This window comes from Nomascus leucogenys, chromosome 6 (genome assembly GCF_006542625.1).
Source record: "Nomascus leucogenys isolate Asia chromosome 6, Asia_NLE_v1, whole genome shotgun sequence".
In the NCBI taxonomy this organism is placed as follows: domain Eukaryota; kingdom Metazoa; phylum Chordata; class Mammalia; order Primates; family Hylobatidae; genus Nomascus; species Nomascus leucogenys.
Genome location: NC_044386.1, coordinates 96888038 through 96913057, shown reverse-complemented (window position 1 = coordinate 96913057; position 25020 = coordinate 96888038). Strand labels below are relative to the sequence as shown.

The 25020-nt window shown below is 38.5% G+C and overlaps 1 protein-coding gene across 5 annotated transcripts in view; it reads right to left on the bottom strand.

The window, feature by feature from the left end:
* Window positions 1-25020, bottom strand: part of HMG20A (high mobility group 20A) — a 101058-nt gene that overhangs the window by 44082 nt on the left and 31956 nt on the right. For all 5 annotated transcript variants that reach the window (XR_004030573.1, XM_030814856.1, XM_012507471.2 and 2 more), the window contains 5 exons: window positions 19252-19344; window positions 13402-13549; window positions 8991-9203; window positions 5273-5405; window positions 4500-4531 (listed from right to left, as the gene is read on the bottom strand). Coding sequence is in view for 4 of the 5 variants with exons in the window: in XM_030814856.1 (XP_030670716.1) it covers window positions 4500-4531; window positions 5273-5405; window positions 8991-9203; window positions 13402-13549; window positions 19252-19340 (615 nt within the window). In the remaining variant the exon portion in view is untranslated. The remainder of the gene's footprint in view (window positions 1-4499; window positions 4532-5272; window positions 5406-8990; window positions 9204-13401; window positions 13550-19251; window positions 19345-25020) is intronic.

Genomic DNA, 25020 nt, shown 5'->3' with positions numbered 1-25020 from the left:
ACGCCTGGCTAATTTTCTGTTTTTTTTTTAGTAGAGACGGGGTTTCGCCATGTTGGCCAGGCTGGTCTTGAACTCCTGACCTCAGGTGATCCACCTGCCTTGGCCTCCCAAAGTGCTGGGATTACAGGCTTGAGCCACTGTGCCCAGCCTCCACTAGTTTTTTAAATCTTTGAACGCAAAAATGACTTGGTGCCCAGTAGAAAAGCTAAGCAGTTCACAGCTTACGAGGGAAATCTGACACCCGAGCTCCTGTTTTCATAATGGTGGCTGCCTAGTAAGGAGGCTGGGCTGTGTGAACCCACCTGCCAATGGCAGCTGAGCAAGAAAGACACTGAAAAGTTATGTAATTTCAGAGCACTTAATTTCTACTTGTATTTTTCTTCCTAACAAAAGAAAGCAAAGTTTCCCAGAACAATTTGAAAATAAACAACAAAATTATCAATCGAAAGTCCCAAGTTTCAACATGCAAAGCTCCACCTTGAGCCAGTTCCTAGGGGATTTCAATGGAAACTAATGTATGAACAACAAAGGCTGGTTCCAGAGGGAATCTTAGCCATATTTCGCAGTGGCTTTCTCTCAAATTTGCTGGCTTCCCATATGCTTTAACTGTTACTGGGCTGCTGCAGGAAAACAAAACTTATGACACATAATCCCAACATGCACAAGGCATAACAGATACAAACATAAGTCCACAGATGACTTAGCATAAAGACTTAGGACATTATCATCCTATCTTATTCAGTCTCCAACTTAACTGCAGTTACATGAGATCAGTTACCTAGCTATACGTCTCAATATCTGCCAGTTAGATGGGTAAAGTGGAGATGCTTAGCTCCCATTACCATGGTACAAAGATCCCTCTCCAAGGTCTTGACTCTCCTCAGACTGGTAATCTTTTCTCTTCTTTGCCAGAGCAGTCCAAATCAAGCTAATTATGTAAGGGCAGAGGACAGCACCACATAGGTGCATTAACACACTGCCCCTTGGTACAGATTCTCAGAGCACAAAATAAGAAACATTAAAGCAATTAAACTGTTCAGTCTCTGAAAGGTAACAGAGAAATTCTACTTAATGGAAGAGTGGTAATAAAAACCATCAGCGCTCTTCCATTACTGAGCACATTTCATGGCATGGAGAGGATCCTCCTGGGGGCTTGGGTGTACTTAAGCTGCTCCAAGGATAGCTCAAGGGATTAAAATCATAAGGATTTGATTACCCTTTCAGTGAAAGGGTCTAATTTGTTCAGGCTGATTGTCATTCTGTCATTTCTCATAAATTAAAGGAGAAACAAAATTATTGTTTCTATCTTAGTTTTCACATGAGATATAGACACTTTCTTGAGAGTAATACTAGCTAACTCTTGGGTCTAGTGGGCTGCCTTTCGATTTGAGAGGAGCAAGAATATTCTTCACTTTGGTTTTCCATTCTATATATTGAGTGGAGGTTAAGAGAAAAGAGGCCCTTTCGAACTGAACCTATTTTGCTGTGATCTAGGCTCAGGGCCAGAATTTCAAAGAGTGTGATATGTGCTTCTCTCGAGACTTCTACTTTGGGAAATGCTCTTAACACTGTGTACCAGCCTGAAGTGCCCCACTGCTATGCAGAATGGCTTTCAGGTCGGCATTTCTTTAGCTCTAATATGCCCTCTCCAGTACCTGCCTTGGTAACAATGACTTAGGGATCCAAGTTTCATTTAGGAATACAACAGGTTTCTTTACTATACACAAACCAAATAGTTTACTTAACTGGCAACACATTTTGCTGACATCTCGGGCAATGAGGCCTATTTTTACTTTCAACACTGTAGTTTATGCTATGTAGCATGGCACTGTGCTGTCAAGAATGCTAGACTATGACACAGAAGGCCTGGGTTTCTGTCACAATTCTGCCTCCAATTTAATTCAGTAAGTGATTCTGGGTAAATTCTTTCCATTCTATATACTGTCTTAGGCAAGTCACTTTCCTCACTGGCAAAATGAGGTGGTCAGTTGAGAGGATCACTGAGTCTCAGTGTTTTACTCCTCATAGGATAAGAAAGGGAAATAAGTATGTATTTAGGATCTATGGTCTTTAGACACTGCAAGATATTTGCTCTTTTATTAAAAACTTAACTCATACTCTGCTTGAGCCATTTACCCACCCTGAGATGCCCACAAAACCTAGGTCATTTTTAAGTCCTGATTCAATTACTCCTTTCCATGGGCTCCTTCTGTGGCTGCTTTTCACCCATAGTGCTATTTTTCTGAACTTCTATTATACTAAGAAGTTATATGTAAGAAAATTACTGGGTAACAGTGTTTAAAAACAGTTTTAAAACTTTCAAATCAGTTCTTCTATATTGCAATTGTTCTAAAATTATCTAATTTAGGAAACATATTATTCAGTGAAAACTAAAAATGGATGAGGGGACATTAATTGGGTCAACACGCTTACTAAAGGAGCTTTATCCTGCTGTGGGCATACCAACACATGGATTTACAGAACCTACTGTATAACCTTTTAAGAAACAACTACTGGCTCTCCATCTACTCACTCCTTTTTTTTGTTTGGTTTAACATGTGTCTAATCCTGTAACAGGGAAATACATAGAGACTCACTTCTTTTCACAAATCACAGAAATTACAGAAATTCATATCATACTAATGTATCAGAATAAACACCTTCACTTCTCAAATCATCAGCAGCAGGTTCTATGATACAGACTAAATCTACATCTTTTCTGACTGCAACTATCAAGTTTACTGAAGACAAAAATGCCACATATAGTTTGGCCAGCAAAATTCATAGTGATGAAATGAGTCAGATGACTGACACCTATTCAGATGACTGACCAGAAAATGTGAGATCTAATGTTTCAGATTACTGTCCAAATTCTCTTTGGTAACTGTTAAGGATAGAGAAGCTATAAAATAGAGAAAAAAAGAAGCACAGAAATTTCATGATATTGATAGCTGGGCACACAGGCAAAGAAAGAGAGAAGTAATTATACAAATGTCTGCTAATATGAAAAGTTTGCAATATTATTATGATTTAAAATATAAAGAATACGTACAAAGTTTCTCCAGCAAAACAACATAACATTTCTTCCTAATTAGAGCATAGAATGTCATATATAATTACATTTATATAGGATTTATCTTTAGAATAAAATATAAATATTTACTATGCTTCTCACTTTATAATTCATAGATGGTAATAACATCTATTTGACCTGTGAATCTGAATTTTTCCTCTATGTTTTAAGGTAACCAACATTTCCTTGATTTAGTGAAAAACCAAACACATGTAAAAGAGTACATCAGAAAATTCTTTTTGTTCAATTTCAGGTCAACTTTGAATAGATTCTTGTACAAAAATAATCATTTATGGAATACCTTCTCAAGGCAAGGTTATTATGGGATTGGATATAAAGATGGAAACTAGACTGTGTATGTCTACAAAGAGATTACAACCAAAGAGTGTGAGCCCTTGAATTACCTCAAAACCCCAAGGGCAGATCAGCTAAGCACATAACAGAAGTATAGAGAGCCATGAGGGTTAAAGGAAGTTGGAGGAAACAAGAAAAGTTTGAAGGAGGAAACAGAATTTGAAATAACACACACACCTAAATCCCACACACACACAGAAACACAGGCCTAAATCTTATCAATGGGGCTGAACCAAGTGGGAGGAAAGAAGCCAGTATACAAACATGTGCTAGTGAAGTGAGGGAAGAGGAAAGGAGATGTAAGAACTGAGATACTGGGCCGGGCGTGGTGGCTCATGCCTGTAATCCCAGCACTTTGGGAGGCCAAGGCGGGTGGATCATGAGGTCAGGAGATCGAGACCATCCTGGCTCATATGATGAAACCCCATCTCTACTAAAAATACAGAAAATTAGCTGGGTATGATGGCATGAGCCTGTAGTCCCAGCTACTCGGGAGGCTGAGGCAGGACAATCGCTTGAACCCGGGAGGCGGAGGTTGTGGTGAGCCGAGATTGTGCCACTGCACTCCAGCCTGGGCGACAGAGTGAGACTCTATCTCAAAAAAACAAAAAACAAAACAAAGCAAAAAACAAACCTGAGATACTGTCGCTTGTGCTCTATTGACATTGTAGTTGAACAGTTCGTTTTAAGCAAATGCTGGATTCTTTAAATAATAACTTTTCTGAGAGTCAGATTTAAGTATTTGGTGATGATAAACTATGGTCAAGTTATAGCTTTCAGCTAGCCCTCATTTCTATACTTCATTCCAAATTCCAGCCATCTTTGGCATTTAAAGCCAATAAAATTCTTAGATCACAGGAAAGGATTGAGGTTAGGGGCTGTAGTTCAATGACAGACACACAACCTAAGTGTCTGCCATATGCTAAGAACCCCCAAGCTAAAATATCTCATTTAATCTGAATTATGAGATAGGAAATACTTTGCCATTCATTAAAAAAAAATCCAATAGCATTTCAAAAAGCAACATTATTATAAATACATATATATGATATGTAGACAGATGGCTAATTACCTCATGATCATGAGTGGCCTGCCGGGCTGCATCTAAAAATATAAAAGAATAAGAGAACATTACATTTAAAAAGAAAGCAATAAAAAAAACCCAAGTATATGACTGTGCCAAACTATAAAACCTGCTTGTATATGTAGATTCTCATAACATATGATATTTTTCCTTAAGGCTTTATTAATCGGTCAGCCAACAAAAGTAAGGGAAACCCATACCTACAAAATTCATAATTAGGCATAAGAGAAACAGCAGACACGGTTCTTAACTTTAGGGAGAAAAGGGTGGAAGAGTGGACAGAAGACACAAAGCAAAGACTACTTATACAACATCTATAATTTTAGCAGGCTAGATGCCCAAGTATAGAGAAGATGCAATGGCTAACGGCAAATAGGCTAGTTGTGGATGGTGCTTCAAAAATGACACATGAAAGGCTTAGAAGTGTTAAAGGCAAGTTACTGATACAATTTTGTAGATAGGCTTGCTTATAGGCAGAGAAATGCCTAAACTGGGAATCAGGAAAAGAAGGGCAGGCAACTAACAGGGGTCTTGGAGGACAAGTCAAAATCATTGATAATAGACACGGAAACCCAGTTGAAATTTCTAAATGAGAGCCATGTGATTTTAATAAAATTTCAAGATAATGCTTGTAAGTGAATACTGGATAGTGGAGAGAAAACAGAAACACATCTTTTATAGTTACCACTCTTAACAGTTGGCTTTATGACACTCCATCACCCACAACAAACTACAAATACATTTGGTTCTGGTTTTGATACCTTGTCTATGAGATTTGCCTTTCTGACGGTCCTGGGTTTTCCTACTGAAGACCTTGTAGGCCTCTGTTTTCTGATACTGTTCCAGTTCCTTCATGTAACGCTCCTTATCTCTGTCTGCTTCATCAAGGTAGCGCTAAGAAAGAAATACAGAATTATTTTCAAGAAAATGAGATCCTATTTAAATAAAATTAAATTACCTATTTGAAGAAAACAGGACAATTAGAACATGGGAAGAAAAGAATATAGGGAATATGCCTTAAAAAAGAATCAGAAAAACAAGAGTTGTATGAATAGACTAAAATATAACCTCTTAATTATAAAAGTAAATAGGTCATTAAGAGTTTTTAGAATATTTATTGCCTTTTCTAACCTAATGAAGACAAGTTCTATTGAGATCATTCTTATAAAAAATTCATGATGATTATTCTTCTAACTCTATAGATAGAACTCTACATGGCCACTAGAGTCATCCTCATGAGATCTGCACACCACATAGGCACACTTAGTCTTCCCAGGGGAAGGAATAGAATATTACTTTGTTTCACTGTCTCCAGCCCATTTTGAGGGGATGATGTCATACATCAATTGGCACTTTAAGAGCCAGGAGATTGGAGCAATGAAGCTGGGAGACACAAAGAACATAAAAATAATGACCTCATCCTATGGACCTAAAAATGGACTACTCTGAGAGAACCTATATCTACATGCTTTGATTGCTTTGTGCTATTAATTATTTAAACAAAGTTCATTGATCTACCAGGATTATTTTGTTTAATGCTTTGCCCTTTTCATTCATCAAAATGAAGTATAAGAAAGTATAAAAATACTGCTTCTAAATGAACAGAAAACACACTCAGAAATTATGTTAAACACCTTGTCCTGCGTAAGAGCCAGATGTAGGGGATACTCAACTGGCCAAATCTGGTACAATTTAAGCACCGAAATAATTAAGTACAGTAATAAATTATAAACTAGTAGAAAAAGCTTCATATTATTATTAGTATGATTTATAACAGACACAATACCAATGATTTGTTACCATACAAATACAATAAATGGAGGTAGAGGCTGAGCGTGGTGGTCACGCCTGTAATCCCAACACTTTGGGAGGCCGAGGTGGGTGGATCACTTGAGGTCAGGAGTTTAAGACCAGACTGGTCAACATGCTGAAACCCCCATCTCTACTAAAAATACAAAAATTAGCTGGGCGTGATGGTGCACGCCTGTAGTCCCAGCTACTTGGGAAGCTGAGGCTAGAGAATTGCTTGAACCTGGGAGGTGGAGGTTGCAATGAGCCGAGATTGTGCCACTGCACTCCAGCTTGGGCGACAGAGCAAGACTCCATCTCAAAAAATAAATAAACAAACAAACAAACAAATAAATAAATGGGGGTAGGGCGTCAGGCATGGTGGCTCATATCTGTAATCACAGGATGTTGGGAGGCCCAGGCAAGAGGAGGACTGCTTGAGCCCAGATGTTTGAGTCCAGCCTAGGCAACAAAGTGAGATCCCATCTCTACAAAACATAAAATAATTAGCCAGGTTTGGTGGTGTGTGCTACTCAGGAGGCTAAGGTGGGAGGGGTGCTTGAGCCCAGGAGGTCAAGGTTGCAGTAAGCTGAGATCTTGCTTAGATTAGAATGCTGAAGGCTAATTGGTAAATGTGAAGGCAGTGCTGGAGTTGGAAAAATCATCACGTTGCAACCATAATGATAAAGATTAAATCAGGCAAAAATAATCAATGGATGCTAAATCTAGGGTAAAACAGGCTATTTGCATGTTCTTAAATCGTCTCCCCAGAGATTACCTATTAATGACAAAGGAGAATTTAAATAATGTACCAAGTAAGCAAAATTAACATTACTAGTGAGAAACAAAAGGACATTGTGTGCCTGCATATGTGATAATATTGAGTACACACCACCACCCATGCAAGTAATCCCACCAAAAATGCGCAACTTCAATCTAATCACAAGGAAACATCTGAAAAATACACAATGCGCAATGTTCTGTTAAAGGTAAAAGCAGCAGGGGAAGCAGAAGGGAACTGTATTTTAAAAAAATATAAATGTTATAAAAGAAAAAGAAAAACTATGGAAATATCCCAGTTTAGGCTAAAGAAACTTGACCACTAAACACAAAACCTGACCCTAGACTGGAACCTGTTTTGGAAGGGAAAAATGTTATAAAGAAATGACATTCAGTCAACATATGGATGACAGATTAAAGCACTGTTAATGAAAAATTATGAAATTGATGACTACACTATGGTTATATAAGAAAATATTCTTTGACATACACACTGAAATATCCTGGGGGGTAAAGGGCTACAATATATATAATTTATCCTCACATGATTAAAACAAAATTTTGTGTGTGTCTGGGTGTACACATGCAAGTGTGTGTGTGTGTGTGTGTGTGTCTGACAGAGAGAGAGAGAGAGAGAGAAAGACTGAGCATGCAAAAGTATAAGAAAGACTGAGCATATAAGCGCATATGCAAATGGAGAAATGGAATAAAATGTGTTAACAATAGGTGAATCTGGGTAAAGAGTGTTGGGATGTTCTTTGTATTAGTTTTATGTTTGTAACTTTTTGTGTATTTGAAATTATTTCCAAAAAAAGTTAAAAAAACAAAAACAAACACAAAACCTTTGTCCTATGTAATAGTGGTTATCCCAAGAAATAAGCGGTTATTTTTACATTTTTGTTTATACATTTCTGTATTCTCTGAAAAGGATCTAAATAATGAGCACACATTAATTTTAAAATAAAGAAAAATAAAAAAGAAAAGAATAACATAGTATGTACAGCCCACTATCCTTTTATACAGTAGCGCCAAAACAATGGATGATATTCACTGCTTTCTACTAGCTTGCTACCACAAACACAGAGCTTCAAAAGTTGCAACTGAATCTGATCTCTTTGAAAATTTCTGAATTCAATTAATTCCCAGGAGAGTATTTCTCAATTTGGTTTTAGTGTGTCTGGAATCCTTTTTAAAAAGTGTAAGTCATAAAAGAGTTTAAGACATTAAAGAAATACAGATATCTTTCAGATGCTGGGAATGCTGGGAACTTTTAACCCAAAGCAGCTCCCACAATCATGACCACTGCTCAGCTTTAGTGGTACTTGAACCAGCTCATGGCTATCTTGTCCTTAATTCCTTTCAAATCTCTCTAACAAACGGATTCATTTCAGTTTGCCAATCAGGTTAGTTTCTGTCTTAGAGCAGAAAGAATTCAAGTTGTTCTTGCTTTATTTTCAATAGCAGGTTAATTTGCCAAAACTCTAGTTAAAAAAATGTATTAAAGCAGTAACATTTTTTCTTAAAAATCTTATGTGAACTGCGGAATTGTGTCAAGTGACTTTTTCTCACTTAATTCACAACTTTTCATTTAACTCAGTGGAATACATTTTATTGACAGATTTCTTAATACTGAACCACTTTAAAAAATCTTATGTGAACTCAGCATATAAAAAATGGTGCTGCTTTGGTTGAGGGGAGTCCTAGACTCCTTTCCTGCTCACACCCCTCTAGCAAATAGTTTAAAAATCACTAAGCTAGAGAAAATTGCTATGATGGACCCTGCTATTCTGGTCTCCTAGGCACTGTGACAAAATTGCAGAATCAACTGTCCATCCTCTTTGCTTTTCTTAGATAAGTTATTTCTGAGATATAATCAAAACCAAACAAAGGGTCAGGAATAGGAACAATTACCTGTTTTTCCTCAGGAGGCAGTTTACTCCATTCATTGCCTAACATCCTTGTGATTTCTGGAAATGGGACTTCTGGTCTCTTTGCTCGAAGTTGTTCTCGACGCTCATTCATGAACCGAACATATCCTGTAAGGGGGGATTTGGGTGCATTGCTGTCTCGAAGAGGTTTCTTCCTCTTTCTTCCTTTGGACCAACCTCCTCGTTTACTTCGTTGCTACAAAACAAAACAAAATAAAAAACCAAAAACCAAACAATAACCATCTCCCAAAATAACCCAACAACAACAAAAATAAACAACAACAAACAAAACAGGATTAAGAGTTGCAATTTGGCCCTGGATATTCAAAGCTCTCCATATCTGTTGTAGGCATTATACAAATGACAGCAATGCAATTTTCGAGGAACTCCAGATGCTTCACTTGCAACCTCTTTTACGTATCACACTACAAAATGTTGCACTAAAGGGCTATTTTTGTGCTAATCTCAATGTATGAGAATAAGAGGTGCCATGATCACTCAGCTTTGACCTTCATATGCATATGACTGTCCCACAGACAACTATCAGGTCCTGATTCCTGACAGGAGAGTATCCAAATGGGAAATACAGCAGCACATGCAGCATTGTGGCAGGGAGGCAGATGTTGTCAGATTAGAGTAAGATGGTGTCACGTGCACCAGGCAAAAGAAGAAACAAGTTGTAGCAGAAATTAAAAATAACTCACAATGGGAGTTGCTCATTGATAACTTTCAAAGACTAGCTTATTTCCCATAGCAGACAGCATATGGAATATTAAATTAATATCTAAGTCTCAGAAAAATTTCAGTAAGTATAATATATCTGAAATGAACACGAGGTCTTTGGCTTGACAATTTGTTCCTTTAGACGTATATTTTATTTTAATTTTTTTTTTTGAGGTAGAGTTTTGCTCTTCTCACCCAGGCTGTAGTGCAATGGCGCTATCTCAGCTCACCGCAACCTCCACCTCCCAGGTTCAAGTGATTCTCCTGCCTTAGTCTTCCAAGTAGCTGGGATTACAGGCATGCGCCACCACACCCAGCTAATTTTTGTATTTTCAGTAGAGATGGGGTTTTGCCATGTTGATCAGGCTGGTCTCGAACTCCTGACCTCAGGTGATCCATTCGCCTCAGCCTCCCAAAGTGCTGGGATTATAGGTGTGAGCCACTGCATCCGGCCTAGATGTACATTTTATAGTCAGAAGTCTTTGTATGTTGAGTTACCAGTTAAATCAAAAGATTGAATCACCTCTGAAAAAAACTAAAGAAACGAAAAGGACTGAGGTACCACTGATGTTTCACCACAGCCTTTTTTCTTGGCCCTTTAAATAAGATGTAAGGTACATAGCATTTTTACTTCATAATTTTACAAATATACACAGCCCTATCAGTTAATGTTTCATGGATACAAGAATTCTTATTTCAGACAAGAGAAACATAAATAAACAAGGACAAAAATATCTAAATACTAATTGTAGTACTCTACTTCTCCAAATATATATAAAATGGTATAATTCACCACTGGGCAAATTATGTATTTGGTACTACGTTTTTCTTTTTTTAAACCTAGTTATATTAAAGCTACTGTGGGCTGGCACGGTGGTTCACACCTGTAATCCCAGCACTTTGGAGGGCCAAGGCAGGCAGATCACTTGAGGTAAGAATTTCGAGACCAGCCTGGTCAACATGGGGAAACTCTATCTCCACTGAAAATATAAAATTGCCTGGGCATGATGGCATGCGCCTGTAATCCCAGATACTTGGGAAGTTGAGGCAGGAGAATAGCTTGAACCTGGGAGGCAGAGGTTGCAGTGAGCTGAAATTGTGCCACTGCACTCCAGCCTGAGCAACAGAGTAAGACTCCACCTCAAAAAAAAAAAAAATTTTTTTTTAAGGTATTTAAGAAGCTTTAAGCACTCATTATAATCTTTAAAAATGCCAATAGGATAGATAAAAAAAAATTAGTTTTTTTTTCTTTTTTTTAAAATTAATTAATTAATTTATTTTTTATTATTATACTTTAGGTTTTAGGGTACACATGCACAATGTGCAGGTTTGTTACATATGTATCCATGTGCCATGCTATTTTGCTGCACCCATTAACTCGTCATTTAGCATTAGGTATATCTCCTAATGCTGTCCCTCCCCCCTCCCCCCACCCCACAACAGTCCCCAGAGTGTGATGTTCCCCTTCCTGTGTCCATGAGTTCTCATTGTTCAATTCCCACCTATGAGTGAGAACATGAGGTGTTTGGTTTTTTGTCCTTGAGATAGTTTACTGAGGATGATGTTTTCCAGTTTCATCCATGTCCCTGCAAAGGATATGAACTCATCATTTTTTATGGCTGCATAGTATTCCATGGTGTATATGTGCCACATTTTCTTAAGCCAGTCTATCGTTGTTGGACATTTGGGTTGGTTCCAACTCTTTGCTATTGTGAATAGTGCTGCAATAAACATACGTGTGCATGTGTCTTTATAGCAGCATGATTTATAATCCTTTGGGTATATACCCAGTAATGGGATGGCTGGGTCAAATGGTATTTCTAGTTCTAGATCCCTGAGGAATTGCCACACTGACTTCCACAATGGTTGAACTAGTTTACAGTCCCACCAACAGTGTCAAAGTGTTCCTATTTCTCCACATCCTCTCCAGCACCTGTTGTTTCCTGACTTTTTAATGATGGCCATTCTAACTGGTGTGAGATGGTATCTCACTGTGGTTTTGATTTGCATTTCTCTGATGGCCAGTGATGATGAGCATTTTTTCATGTGTTTTTTGGCTGCATAAATGTCTTCTTTTGAGAAGTGTCTGTTCATGTCCTTCACCCACTTTTTGATGGGGTTGTTTTTTTCTTGTAAATTTGTTTGAGTTCATTGTAGATTCTGGATATTAGCCCTTTGTCAGATGAGTAGGTTGCAAAAATTTTCTCCCATTCTGTAGGTTGCCTGTTCACTCTGATGGTAGAGCCCGCATCGCCAAGTCAATCCTAAGCCAAAAGAACAAAGCTGGAGGCATCACGCTACCTGACTTCAAACTATACTACAAGGTTACGGTAACCAAAACAGCATGGTACTGGTACCACAACAGAGACATAGATCAATGGAACAGAACAGAGCCCTCAGAAATGATGCCACGTATCTACAACTATCTGATTTTTGACAAACCTGACAAAAACAAGAAATGGGGAAAGGATTCCCTATTTAATAAATGGTGCTGGGAAAACTGGCTAGCCATATGTAGAAAGCTGAAACTGGATCCCTTCCTTACACCTTATACAAAAATTAATTCAAGATGGATTAAAGACTTAAATGTTAGACCTAAAACCATTAAAATACTACAAGAAAACCTAGGCAATACCATTCAGGACATAGGCGTGGGCAAGGACTTCATGTCTAAAACACCAAAAGCAATGGCAACAAAAGCCAAAATTGACAAGTGGGATCTAATTAAACTAAAGAACTTCTGCACAGCAAAAGAAACTACCATCAGAGTTTTTTTTTCTTTCTTTTTTTTTTTTTTGAGACGAAGTCTCGCTCTGTAGCCCAGGCTGGAGTTCAGTGGTGCTATCTTGGCTCACTGCAACCTCTGCCTCCGGGTTTAAGAGATTCTCCTGCTTCAGCCTCCCAAGCAGCTGGAATTACAGGCACGCACCACTGAACCTGGCTAATTTTTTGTATTTTTTAGTAGAGACGGGGTTTCACCATGTTGGCCAGGCTGGTCTTGAACTCCTGACCTCAGGTAATCCACCTGCCTTGGCCTCCCAAAGTGCTAGGATTATAGGCATGAGCTACCATGCCCAGCCAGCTTTTTTAAAATAAGAAAAGAGACAAAAATCAATGGTGGCACTCTTTATTGGCTGGAAAAAAAAAAAAGAGTGCCTTAAAACACTGACAATGTAATCAGTTATTTGTAAGAAACACTGAAAGTCCAAAAAGGGCATGACTGCCCAGGCTCATATGCCTTTGTGTGAGTTAGGGAAAGTTACCCTCTATGGGAGGGTGAAGGATTTGGTAAGCAGTATGAATCCTTTGGGCACATAGGGCTCCATGCAGCAGGGCTTGGTGAGCAGAGCCTTGATCAAGGGCGTGTACACTTCTCATTAATTACTTATTAATGATTAAATCATTCACTCATTCAACAAGTATTTGTTCAACATCTGAGGTAAGTATACATTTCTTAGGGAACAGGGAAAAAACAGTCTACCTGTCTATGTCATTAAAATTATTAATATGGTTCCGTATAAAACAAGAAATAGAAAACAGAAAATTTTGCAGGTATCAGACTAAGAATATAAGAAGGTCATATGATGAACACCTTGATCAACACACCTTCTTTGTGACTGCCTCTTCCGAAGTTTCAGAGGATAGGAACAGAAGGAGATACTTCAGCTTACCTCATCTTCATGCCTCTGTTCATTGCCTTCTGCTGCATTTGAAGACTCACTCTGAAGCAACTGACCTTGGGAGAGATCCTCCACAAATTCTGGATTGTTGGTGGATGATGTGGTGCCACTACTGTATGGAACCTCTGGGTGATTTAACCTGAATAATAGGCAGAAGTATCAACAACACAAAAACTCCACCTATTTACTAAGGTTCTAGATAAATTTCCCTGACAGCAAAAGCACATGCCAGTCCTTGAATTAACTCCCCCAATATTCTGTATAAATGTAAACAATGTACTCACAGAGGGTTACAGGGTGTTTTAAAAAACACTAGTTTCAGTGCTTGATTAAACCAGGTCTGTTCCATGAAGACATCTCCTACCAAAAACAACTATAATCTTCTTCCAAGAAGATGATCTCCTCTCAACACAGACTTCATGTTTTAGCTCTGAATATGCAGTAGAATCTGACTTTTACATGCTACCTTTCATGTATCTCCAATGTAAAGGGAAAACACTATTAATGAAAAAAGTGAATAGCAATGGGAATTGTAGAGGCAGTTTGTCAACTATCACAAAAGAGTTCTTAAAGGGTATTAAGAAAAATCTCTTAATGGTACATTTCATTGGCTATTTCTTCTTGGGTTATAGCCTTAGTGACAATCAGATCATCTAAGAACAATACTATCAAGTTCAGTAAGTTCAGGTATACATGTTAATAAATCAAACAGATGTACTTATTTCCTGCTCCCACTATATTGTTCCAGATGAGTTAGCAAACTAGATCTCACCCTTCTGAAGAGTGAACACAAGAAGATACAGATGATGGTAGGGTCTTAGATGGACTTACCTTATTACATGTGGACAAAGGAATAGAAGGAAAGGTAACACCATGTGCTAGTGAGTATTTTTGTTTTTGTTTTTGATCGAGGGAGGAGTTGTAGAAAGATGGATAATACAGTAATATTCAGTCATTATTCTGAAAGAATGCACAACCCATAGTGCTATAGGGAATAATTACAATGCAACATAAGTACTAAAATAAAAGCTTGTTAAAAGTACCATAGAGGTATGGTAGAGGGTATGATGAATTTTATATGTATGGAGGGATGTTAAGAAAGAATTTATAGAGGAGGTCCTAAAACATGAGTATGTATTCATCAAGGTAAACACCACCATTCCAGATAGAAAGAACTTGGTATAAAAGGAGAAAGGGAGACTATCAAGAGGTTACTGTAATAGATTAAGTGAGAAACAAAGGCACGCAGGATTCTGAGCAGAAGGACAGCTAAGAGATACCTGAGAGGCAGAATGGCTAGGTGTGGTGCCTCATGCCTGTAATCCCAGCACTTTGGGAGGCCAAGGCAGGTGGATCACTTGAGGTCAGGAGTTCAAAACCAGCCTGGCCAACATGGTGAAACCCTGTCTCTACTAAAAATAAAAAAATTAGCTGGGCATGATGGCAGTGTCTGTAATCCTAGCTACTCAGGAGGCTGAGGCAGGAGCACCACTTGAACCTGGGAAGGGGAGGTTGCAGTGAACCAAGATTGTGCCACTGCACTCCAGCCTGGGTGACAGAGTAAGACTCAGTCTCAAAAAAAAAAAGAAAAAGAAAAAGAAAAAAGAGGCAGAATGGAGAGAACTTAATGACTGATTGACTTTAATAGTGAAAGAAAAGAAGAGTCAAAGATAATTCTGAGGCTTCCAATTGATGGTTATGTACTTAATATTAAAGTAAGAACAGGGTGTGTGTGTGTGTGGACAGACAGACAAGAAAATGATAAATTTGAAACACCCGTAGCATAATTAAGTAGAAATGTACTACAGACAACTGGAAACATGCCCCAGGAGAACAGAAGTGGAACAAAAGGGCATAAAGATAGACTTGAGAGGCATTAGCCCATGGAAATAATGGGCAGTGCTAGATATTCTCCAGAAAGACAGTGAGAAGAAGGAAAAGTCAGGATAGAACTCAGCTGAAGCAATATCATTGTATGAGCAAGGTAGAAAAACTAGGAAAGGAGACTGAGAAGGGCATTAAGATAACTGGAGAGAAGACGATTGCAGAGGCCAAGGCAGGAAGACTTTTGAGAAAGGTAGTGGCTAATCAAATAAAAAGTTGCAGATGTTGAATAAGATAGGCCAAAAAGTGTCTGCTAAATTTGAAGACCTGAAGGTCACTGGCAATTTGAGTTAAGTATAGTTTTAGTGGAATTATGAGAATAAATTCCAGATTACAGTGGACCGAGAAATGGATGAAAACAGGAAGCAGACTGTCCTGGGACTGAAAGAAATTAAACTTTTCTGACTCTTTCTAGGAAACATAATAGATGATTTTAGCAGGAAGTTCCTACATTTTTGAGGTCCTTTAAAAAAGAGTAAGTAAAAGAAGCTATGAAATCAATGCCAACCATTTTCTCTGAAAAGAGGTACCATTGAGATCCAGTTTGATCTCTGCAGTGCTGTTTTCCAAATATTTCAATCATTTTAGATGTGTTAGGCAACTTGTTCTTTCACTGTCATTTTCATTTCAACTGTGCCATCAATTTTTAAGTTACTAATTCTTGTAAATTCTTACTTTGGTAAAACATGAGAACTAGGTTTGGGAAAGAGTAGCAATCCTATGAATACCTGACTTAAGTGGACAGGAATCACTTGGGAATTCACATGGGAATTCACAATCCCATAAATCCCTGACTTAAGTGGACAGGAATGGCCAAAGGCATCACATGCCTTCTTGATGACAAGTTGGATGAAGACTGGAAAAAAGGGGGATCTTTTGTTACCATGAATAAATTATCCATGTTCCTAGCTAAAGCCAACAACCCTTCTATTTGCACCCTTGATCTCACACCCTCTTGCCTACTCAGGGGCAGATTTTCAGCAATTCTGTCCTTTCTGGCAATACCAATTCTTTTCTCTCTACAGGATCAGTCTAATCAGCATATACGTATGATATTAATTCTCTTAACACAAAACAAAATGAAAAGAAAAAAACTCCATCCCACTTCCAGTTAAGTTCTCAATTTTTCTCCTTTCCTTTATAGCACAACCCCTGGAAATATCTTGTTTATACTCACTAACTTCTCCTCCCTTAAGCCCACTTCAAAGGAGATATATGCTTATAACTCTTGTCAAAGCCACCAATGACAACCATGCTAAATCCAGTGTCATTTCTCAGCCCCCATCTTACCTGATGTACCAGAAGCATCTGACACAGTTGATCTTTTCCCCTCCCTTGAAATACTTTTTTTTTTTTCACTTGGGTTCTAGGACCCGTCACTCTTCTGGCTTTTCTGCAACCTTTCTAGCAACTCACTTTAGACTCTGTTGATTCTTCCTATACTTTCTGACTTTTTTTTCTTTTTCTTTTTTTGAGACGGAGCTTGCTCTGTCACCCAGGCTGGAGTGCAGTGGCACGATCACAGCTAACTGCAACTTCCGCCACCTGGTTCGAGCAATTTTCCTGCCTCAACCTCCCGAGTAGTTGAGATTACAGGCACGTGCCACCACATCTGGCTGATTTTTGTATTTTTAGTAGAGACAGGGTTTCACCATGTTGGCCAGGCTGGTCTCAAACTCCTGACCTCAAGTGATCCACCCACCTCAGTCTACCAAAGTGCTAGGATTACAGGTTGTGAGCCACTGCACCCGGCCTCTGTCTGACTTTTAAATGCTGGAGTATCCCAGAGGTCAGGCTTTAGAGCTCTTCTTTCTTCCATCTACAGAGTGCTCATTTCTTTGGTGATCTCATTCAGTCTCATGGCTTTGAATGTTATATGCTGATAAGTCCCAACTTTCTCTGTCTCGCCTAAACTTCCCCTAATAGCAGAACCTGATATCAAAGTGCCTATTTGACATCCCCACTTAGATATCTAATAAGCATCTTTAATGTAAAATTTCCAAAACTGAGCTCCTACAATTCCCTCCCACACTTGTTCGGGTTTCCCCATCTAAGCTAATGGCAACTCTATCCCTCCAGTTGCTTTAACCAAAACTTTTGAGTTGCCTTTGACTGCTTTTTTCTCCCTTCTTACATTGCTCATCCTTTCTTTCAGGCAAATTCTGTTAAGTATACCTTCAAAATATATCTAGAATTCTATACTTCTCACTACCCCTCATTCCCATTATCTTTGAAACACACTCCAATGAGGTTTTTGCCCCCACTATTTCCACCAAAAACACTCTTGTGAAAGTCACAAGATGATGGTTCTTCAGGCTCTGATCTGTCTCCCGAATTATTTTAAGAGCCTCCCTGACTGGTCTCCTTGTTCCAGCCCCTGCTCCCTTCACTCTATTCTCAATACAACAGTCAGAGGGATCTTATAAAACTGTTAAGTCAGATCATATAATTCTGCGTGAAACCCTCCAATGTTATCCCACTTCAGAGTAAAAGTTAAAGGGTTTATTTTGATCTCTAAATATTTTGATACCTATGATCTAGTCTCTTCTTACCCAAAGTATGGGCTTCATACCAGCAGAACTGGCATTCTCTGGGAGCTTGTTAGAAATGGAGAATCTCTGGTCCTCAGATTTCCTAAATCAGAATCTGCATTTTCATCAGCTCTCCTGGCAATTCGTATGTTTGAGGAGGACTGATGTAGTCCTCTACTGCCTCTCCTGCTGCTATATGCTGCTCTAGTCACACTGGCCTCCTGGCTATTTCAATAAGATGGAATCTCTCCTGCCTCAGGGCTTTTGCACCTACTGCTCCCTCGGCCTAGGATAATCTTCCCCAGAAAACTGCATGCTAGTTGCCTTATTTCCTTCAGGTCTTTATTCAAGTCACTTTCTCATTAAACACTTTCTGGCCCATCCTGTCTAAAACTGCATCCCCAAACCCTTCCTATCCCTTTTCTCCACTTTTTTCTTTTTTTAAACTATAGTTCTTATCAACATAGTATGCGTTTTACTTATTTATCCTGTTTATTGTCTGACTCAACAAGTAGAATTTGAACTTTAAAGGGCCTATGATTTTTATCTGTTTTGATCAATGCTTTCTATCTAATGCCTGGAGCAATGGCACATAGTAGATACTCAGAAAGTTTTTATTGAATGAATATAGTAACTAAGCAGCCTTTAGAAAGTCTTGGAGAACACTTTCATCTGAGTAGTGAGGTCAAAGGCGGATATCAACGAGGTGAGACATAAATGTGAGGGAAGGAAACAGAATTACAAAGTATAGCCTATTTTTTAAAGAGCTCTAAAGAATATTAAAATAATTCATCTTAGGGATTAGCTAGCACTTCAGTCTATTAGTGGACACATTTTCTCTTTGCCAAATAACTTCTAAACATCTAGAAAAGATAAAAATTCAAGTGAAACAGAGATTTTCAAGGGAAGAGGTGGACTACTGTTATTAACCCTTTTCTATATCTCTTTACATATTTGTCAAAAGATCCCAAAGAAAGGAGAAGGGGGTGGGACAGGGAAAGGAACAGAAGTCAGCTAAAGTTACTATGCATCTTGAATAAAGAACCACATTAAAAAATCTGATCTTTGGGAAAAAACTATTTTAATATCTGTGGTAATTTGAACAGAAAATGCATTCGTTTTTTAGAGCTAGCTCTGTGGCAGGTATTTCCTTAATGGTGACTATATAATTTTCTTAACTGGAGTCACCAGTGTTTGCTAGATTCCACATATTGTTGTACCAGTTCACAAAAATGAGAGCACTGCAAAAGATAATTGAATGTAGATTACAAAGTGGTTTATGATGGCTGTGACTCTCTTTGCAAAGTGAAACAAATGCACCCTCTGTTCTTATGATATAAAGCTGCCTCTTTAGGACCTCTTCCTTTGTTAGAAGCTTTGTTTTGAGGCCTATGGAGAAGTCCAGTGTCCTAAAGCAGCTGCTTACCCAGTGGTAGCCAGATCATTACTCTCCTTGGAACCATCTTCATCTGCAAAAAGGGGCGGTAGGGTGGAGCTAGTCATCAAGTTTTCCATCTCTCTGAAAGGAAAAGAGAATAATAAAAAAAAATTAATGGCTTAATTACTTCCATTTCAAGTTCCACTAATTTAAGAGCCAGCCTTCTTGAACTTTATCATATAAGCAACGGAATAAAAACTGACCTAAATATTTATTTTCTTGACTTGGACACATCAATGTAAACTGTATGGTAAATGGGTCTTTTAACCTTCATCTTATCAACTGACCAGACTGAAAACAAGTTAGGTTTTAACAAATGGGATGTGGTTTGGAAAATTCCTTTTTATTTATCCAGAGTATCTTCAAAAGTATCCATTTCCTGTAGAAATTGTTAAGCAGGGTAACTCAGAAGCATTGCCACTCTGAGCAAGCTATTTAAGCTCTTTGAGCTACAATTTCACCATCTTAGACAAAATTGCTGACTTAACCCAAAGGGTTGTTGTGAGAGATTAAAATGAAAGTGCTTCATAAACAGAGAAAGTCTAAGGTAGTAAGTGCATTGAGTATTATATAAAGAAAGGTATTGTTATTACAGCATTACCAGTTCTCAGTCCCAGATGAATCATCTGTAGATTAAATGGTGGCAAACTAAGCCCTCCAAAAGGAAATAATGCAAAGGAAGTAAAGGATGGAAGGCATGCTGATGTGGCTCTGAGTCAAAGAAACCACACTTCCAGGTCAGAAATATGCTCCACACACCATCATAACCAAGAGCAGAAATAGCATGCACCTGGGTACAGGAAACAACTAAGCTTAATTGAAGAAAACAAACAAATCACAAGAACTGAGGTTATCAGACTGAAAGGATAAAAGGACAAAGTGACAAAGAGAATAATTTCATTTGGCATATCACTATGAAAAACGATTTTTGCCTTTCAGGGCTTACCACAAAGGGCGTCACCCCATGTAGTTAAAAGCAGCAGTCTTCCCTTCATCATGAAAGGGATATTCAAACAAAACATTCAGCAGTGACCCCAAACATCAGCCACTTACACAGAACTGCAAAGCACTCAAGAAAAGGAGTGCCTCAATCAACTGGGAGAATTGAGAAGCAAATTACAAGAATTCACTTAGGAGCTTCCTCAGGAGTTATTTCAGGTGCTGCTGCTGCTAAGGAGACCTAGTGAAACAGCAATTAAAAGGAAAGCACAGCAGCAAAGCAGAGCCAGTATCACTCCACTGAGGCGGAAATATGAAGAAAATGCCAATGACACGAAGACCACATTCTCCATGTTCAATGGAGTGATTTATTTCCAAAAGATAACACTGATGTTTTATTCCTTATTCTTACTTATTCTCACTTCTAAGTTTATTATTTAGCAGGCCAAGTTCCATAAACAGCTTGATGGGAAAAACACATCTCTGTACAAATATTACCCATTACAGTGAGTAGAGCGTGCAAGGTAGAGAGGAACTTCTCACTCAACCAGCATAAGCACTTTATTCTACTGCAGGAACTGCTACCTCTTTTCAGTTCCTTCAAGATAAGGTGTTTACAAGTGGAATAGCTCTAATAAATACCACAAAATTCCATTCTACATGTTTTACTGAATAACCCTGACTCAAGTGTACTTAAGTTTTAATTCACATTATACAAAGGCCAGATTAAAGCCTGGGTTGCTAACATCACCTCACACCAATGTCAATGTTCATTTTACCAAAAGAAAACTGTACTATCTGTTAGATACCATATACAGACTAACCATAGTAAGCAAACATTCAAATGGCCAGGGATATACCTTAAAGAACTCACTTGACAGGCTTCTTTCTTTTTTTTTTTGACAGTCTCGCTCTGTTGCCCATGCCTCCCAGGTTCAGGTGATTCTCGTGCTTCAGTCTCCCAAGTTGCTGGGATTACAGGTAGGTGCCACCACACTGGCTAATTTTTGTATTTTTAGTACAGATGGGGTATCACCATGTTGGCCAGGTTGGTCTTGAACTCCTAGCCTCAAGTGATCCGCCCGCTTTGGCCTACCAAAGTGTTAGGATTACAGGTGTGAGCCACCGCGCCTGGCATTGACTGGCTTCTTTCTAAAGTATCCCTAGAAGTCAATGGCCTTTCAAGAACCTTGAGATTCAGCATTTAAAGCTCCTGGCATTGCTCCCATGCCTCCAAAGAAGATATATTATCTGGTGAGGGACAAATGAAGTGTCTTTTCATTCACTATGCCAACATGACCCTGTTAGAGTGTTTTCCAGATATCTTTAGTCATTTCTGAAACGTGGGGAGGCAGCTGGATAACATAACCTTAACAACATATAAACAGATCATATAAACAAAGGAAGTTCAGAGAACACACATTTTTTCCTTTTTTATTTCCCCTCTCTTAAGTTTGTTGTATTCAAACCCATATGGTTTCAGATATATTTTCTCAGTGTTACTGAGTAGTCAGGTCCCTAAGAAATGAGTAATAAAGTGGGTGGAAGGTTAAAGGGCCAAGATCAACAAAAGAAGGAAATGAAGAAAAGTGCAGTGAAACCCAGAGGCCTCTAAACTAGTCCAGTAAGTCGGAAAATACAGTGATTCCCAAGAATATGTCTGGGATCCTGGGAGAATGTATTTCATATGGTCCATGAGGGAGTGATTCAAAAGGAATCATGGCTACCAAGCCACTGATTGCCAAAACCCCTTCACATGTAGCATCTGTGCCTGATGATATCCCAGTACAGGGGTCACACTGAACTTCGAAATTTTATGCAAAGCACTTAAGAAATGTAATGAATGCTGCTCTAAATGGGGAAAGAAGAGAAATTTGTTCAAAGGCAAAGCAGTATACAAGTTTGGCTCTTCACTGCACTTTATATAAACAGGTCTATCACGCAGATGTTTCCTAGTAGAGGGGACTTATCCAGTGAAGGCTTCTACCAGGAAGCCTCACAAAAATGGTATTACTTTGCCACTTAGAACCCTTTGAACCAAGGTCTGGACCTGAGCTTTGGAAATCCCAAAATTCCCTCTAACACTAACCACTCACTGAAAAAAAACTGATATATAAAAGAGTGCCAATTTAAAATATTTTAATGATTATAAAGATTGTAATGAGAATTATATTAAGCTTACTAGATACTTAATGACTAGTGAACACATTTTCTCTCTGTAGTCATCTAGTAGGCCAGATCATAATCAGAACATTGCTGTGGTCGATATATGGCCAGAACAAAGGAAATTAGGTGGAACTTAAGAAATGTTCCTCAACTAAGATTGCTCTAGTAATCTTTCCCAATAATAGGGATGATCACACCAATGTGACTATGTTATTCCAAATGTGTTGGACAGTGCTGGAAGCATATTTGTACTTCTGGTTTCTCGGGTTGGCTCTTTTCAAGTGCCCTTTTCTTACTTTACACATGCTAACCCCACTTCCCTAAGTCTCTTCATAGAGATGCAGCATATTCCTTCCCACCACTCCCTCTCCAACCACACACCTCATAATTGAGAGGTGGGATTCTGCCCATCTCATTTTCCATACTACAGCCTTTATGCAAAACCTTTGGTTCCTTTAAAACATCAGCTTCCTTGGTTATATCAACCTCATACCCAAAAATCTCTTACCACCATCTCCTATCATTTCAGCTCTCTTAATTCTCCTGTTACAACTCACCTTGAACCATACAAACCTCTATTCATTGGCCCTTGATTTTCCCTTCTCTGTCCAGCTTAGATTCGACAGCTACATTGCAAATGTTCTTTTGCCAACACTCAGTTCCCTTGCACTACATCTTCCTATACACTAGAAGTAGATCAACTCTGAGTTTTGGCTCAAGATGGTGGAGAAAAAAAATGACAAAATAAAGAGTGTTACTATAAATGTATGGTATCCAATCACAACTGGGCCCTCTGTGCTCTTAGTAATCACTTTGTATGTTCTTAGGATATTTCCCAACTGCCATATTATCTCTGTCAAAGTTTTTCAACCAAACTCACCCAAATCCTCCAACTCAGTCAGCATTATCTTTTCACATTCCTCAACCCCAACTCACGCCAAAAAGCATACCAAGTTGCTTTTTTTGGAAGATATAATTGATATACCATAAAGTTCACCCCTTTACTACATACAACTCAGTGGTTTTTAATATATTTACAAGGTTGTGCAACCAACACCCTAACCAATTTTAGAACATTTTCATCACCCCAGAAAGAAACACAACATCCTTTAGCAAACAATCCCCATTCAAACAATCCCCATTCTCCCTTCCTGCTAGTCCTCCTAGGCCTGGGCAACCACTAATCTACTTTCTGTTTTGTTTTTTTTTAAGAGACAGGGTCCTGCTCCGTCACCCAGGCTGGAGTGCAGTGGCACAATCATAGCTCACTGATGCCTCAAACTGCTTGTCTCAAGTGATCTCTCTGCCTCAGCCTCCTGAGTAGCTAAGACCACGCCTGGCTAATTTTTAATTTTTTTTTTGTAGAGATAGGGTTTCGCTATATTGCCCAGGCTGTCTTGAATTCCTGGCCTCAAGCAATCCTCCTGCCTCAGCCTCCCGAAGTGTTGGGATTATAGGCATGAGCCATCATGCCTGCCTACTTTGTCCTTATAAATGTACCTATTCTGATATTTCATATAAATAGAATCATACAATATGTGGCCTTTTGTGTCTGGCTACTCTCACTTAGCAGAAAGTTTTCAAGGTTCACATTGTGGCGTGTATCAGAATTTCATTCCGCTTTATGGCTGAATAATATTATACTGGATGGCTATTGCACATTTTGTTGATCCACATATCAGTTGATAGACTTGGGTTGTTTCTACTTTTTGGCTATTATGAATGCTGCTGCTTATGAACATTTGTGTATAAATTTTTGCGTGGACATGTTTTCAATTCTCTTGGGCATATACCTAGGAGTGGAGCTGCTGGAACATCTGGCACCACCATGTTTAATATTTTGAGGAAAAATCAAACTGTTTTTCAAAGCACCTCTACCATTTTACATTCATACTAGTAACGTATTAGGGTTCCAATTTCTCCATATGCTCAGCACACTTGGTATTGTCTTTTTTACTAGAGCCATCCTAGTAGATGTGAAGTGGTATCTTATTGTGATTTTGGTTTGTATTTTCCTAATGAGTAATGATGTTAAGCATTTTTTCTTATGCATATTGTGCATTTGTATATCTGTTTTGGAGAACTGTCTATTCAAATCCTATTTCAAATTGTGTTTTGTGTTTTTTTTTTTTTTTTTTTTTTTTAGATAGAGTCTCATTCTATTGTCCATGCTGGAGTGCACTGGTGTGATCTTGGCTCACTGCAACCTCTATCTCCTGGGTTCAAGCGATTCTTGTGCTTCAGCCTCCCAAGTAGTAGCTGGGATTACAGGTATGCACCACCATGCCCAGCTGATTTTTTATTTTTAGTAGAGACAGGGTTTCTTCGCCATGTTGGCCATGCTGGTCTCAAACTCCTGGCCTCAAGAGATCCACCCACCTCAGTCTCCCAAAGTGTTGAGATTACAGGTGTAAGCCACCACACTCGGCCTCCTTTGCTCATTTTTAAAATTGGGTTAAAACTGTATTGTTATTGCAAAATTGCAAGAGTTCTTTTTATATTGAAGATACTAGACACTTATCAGATGTACTATTTTCAAATATTTTTCTCCCATTCTCTGGGTTGTCTTTTCACTTTGATAGTGGTCTTTGAAGTACAAACGTTTTTAACTTTAAAGTACAAATTATCTATTTTTTTTTCTTTGGTTGCTCG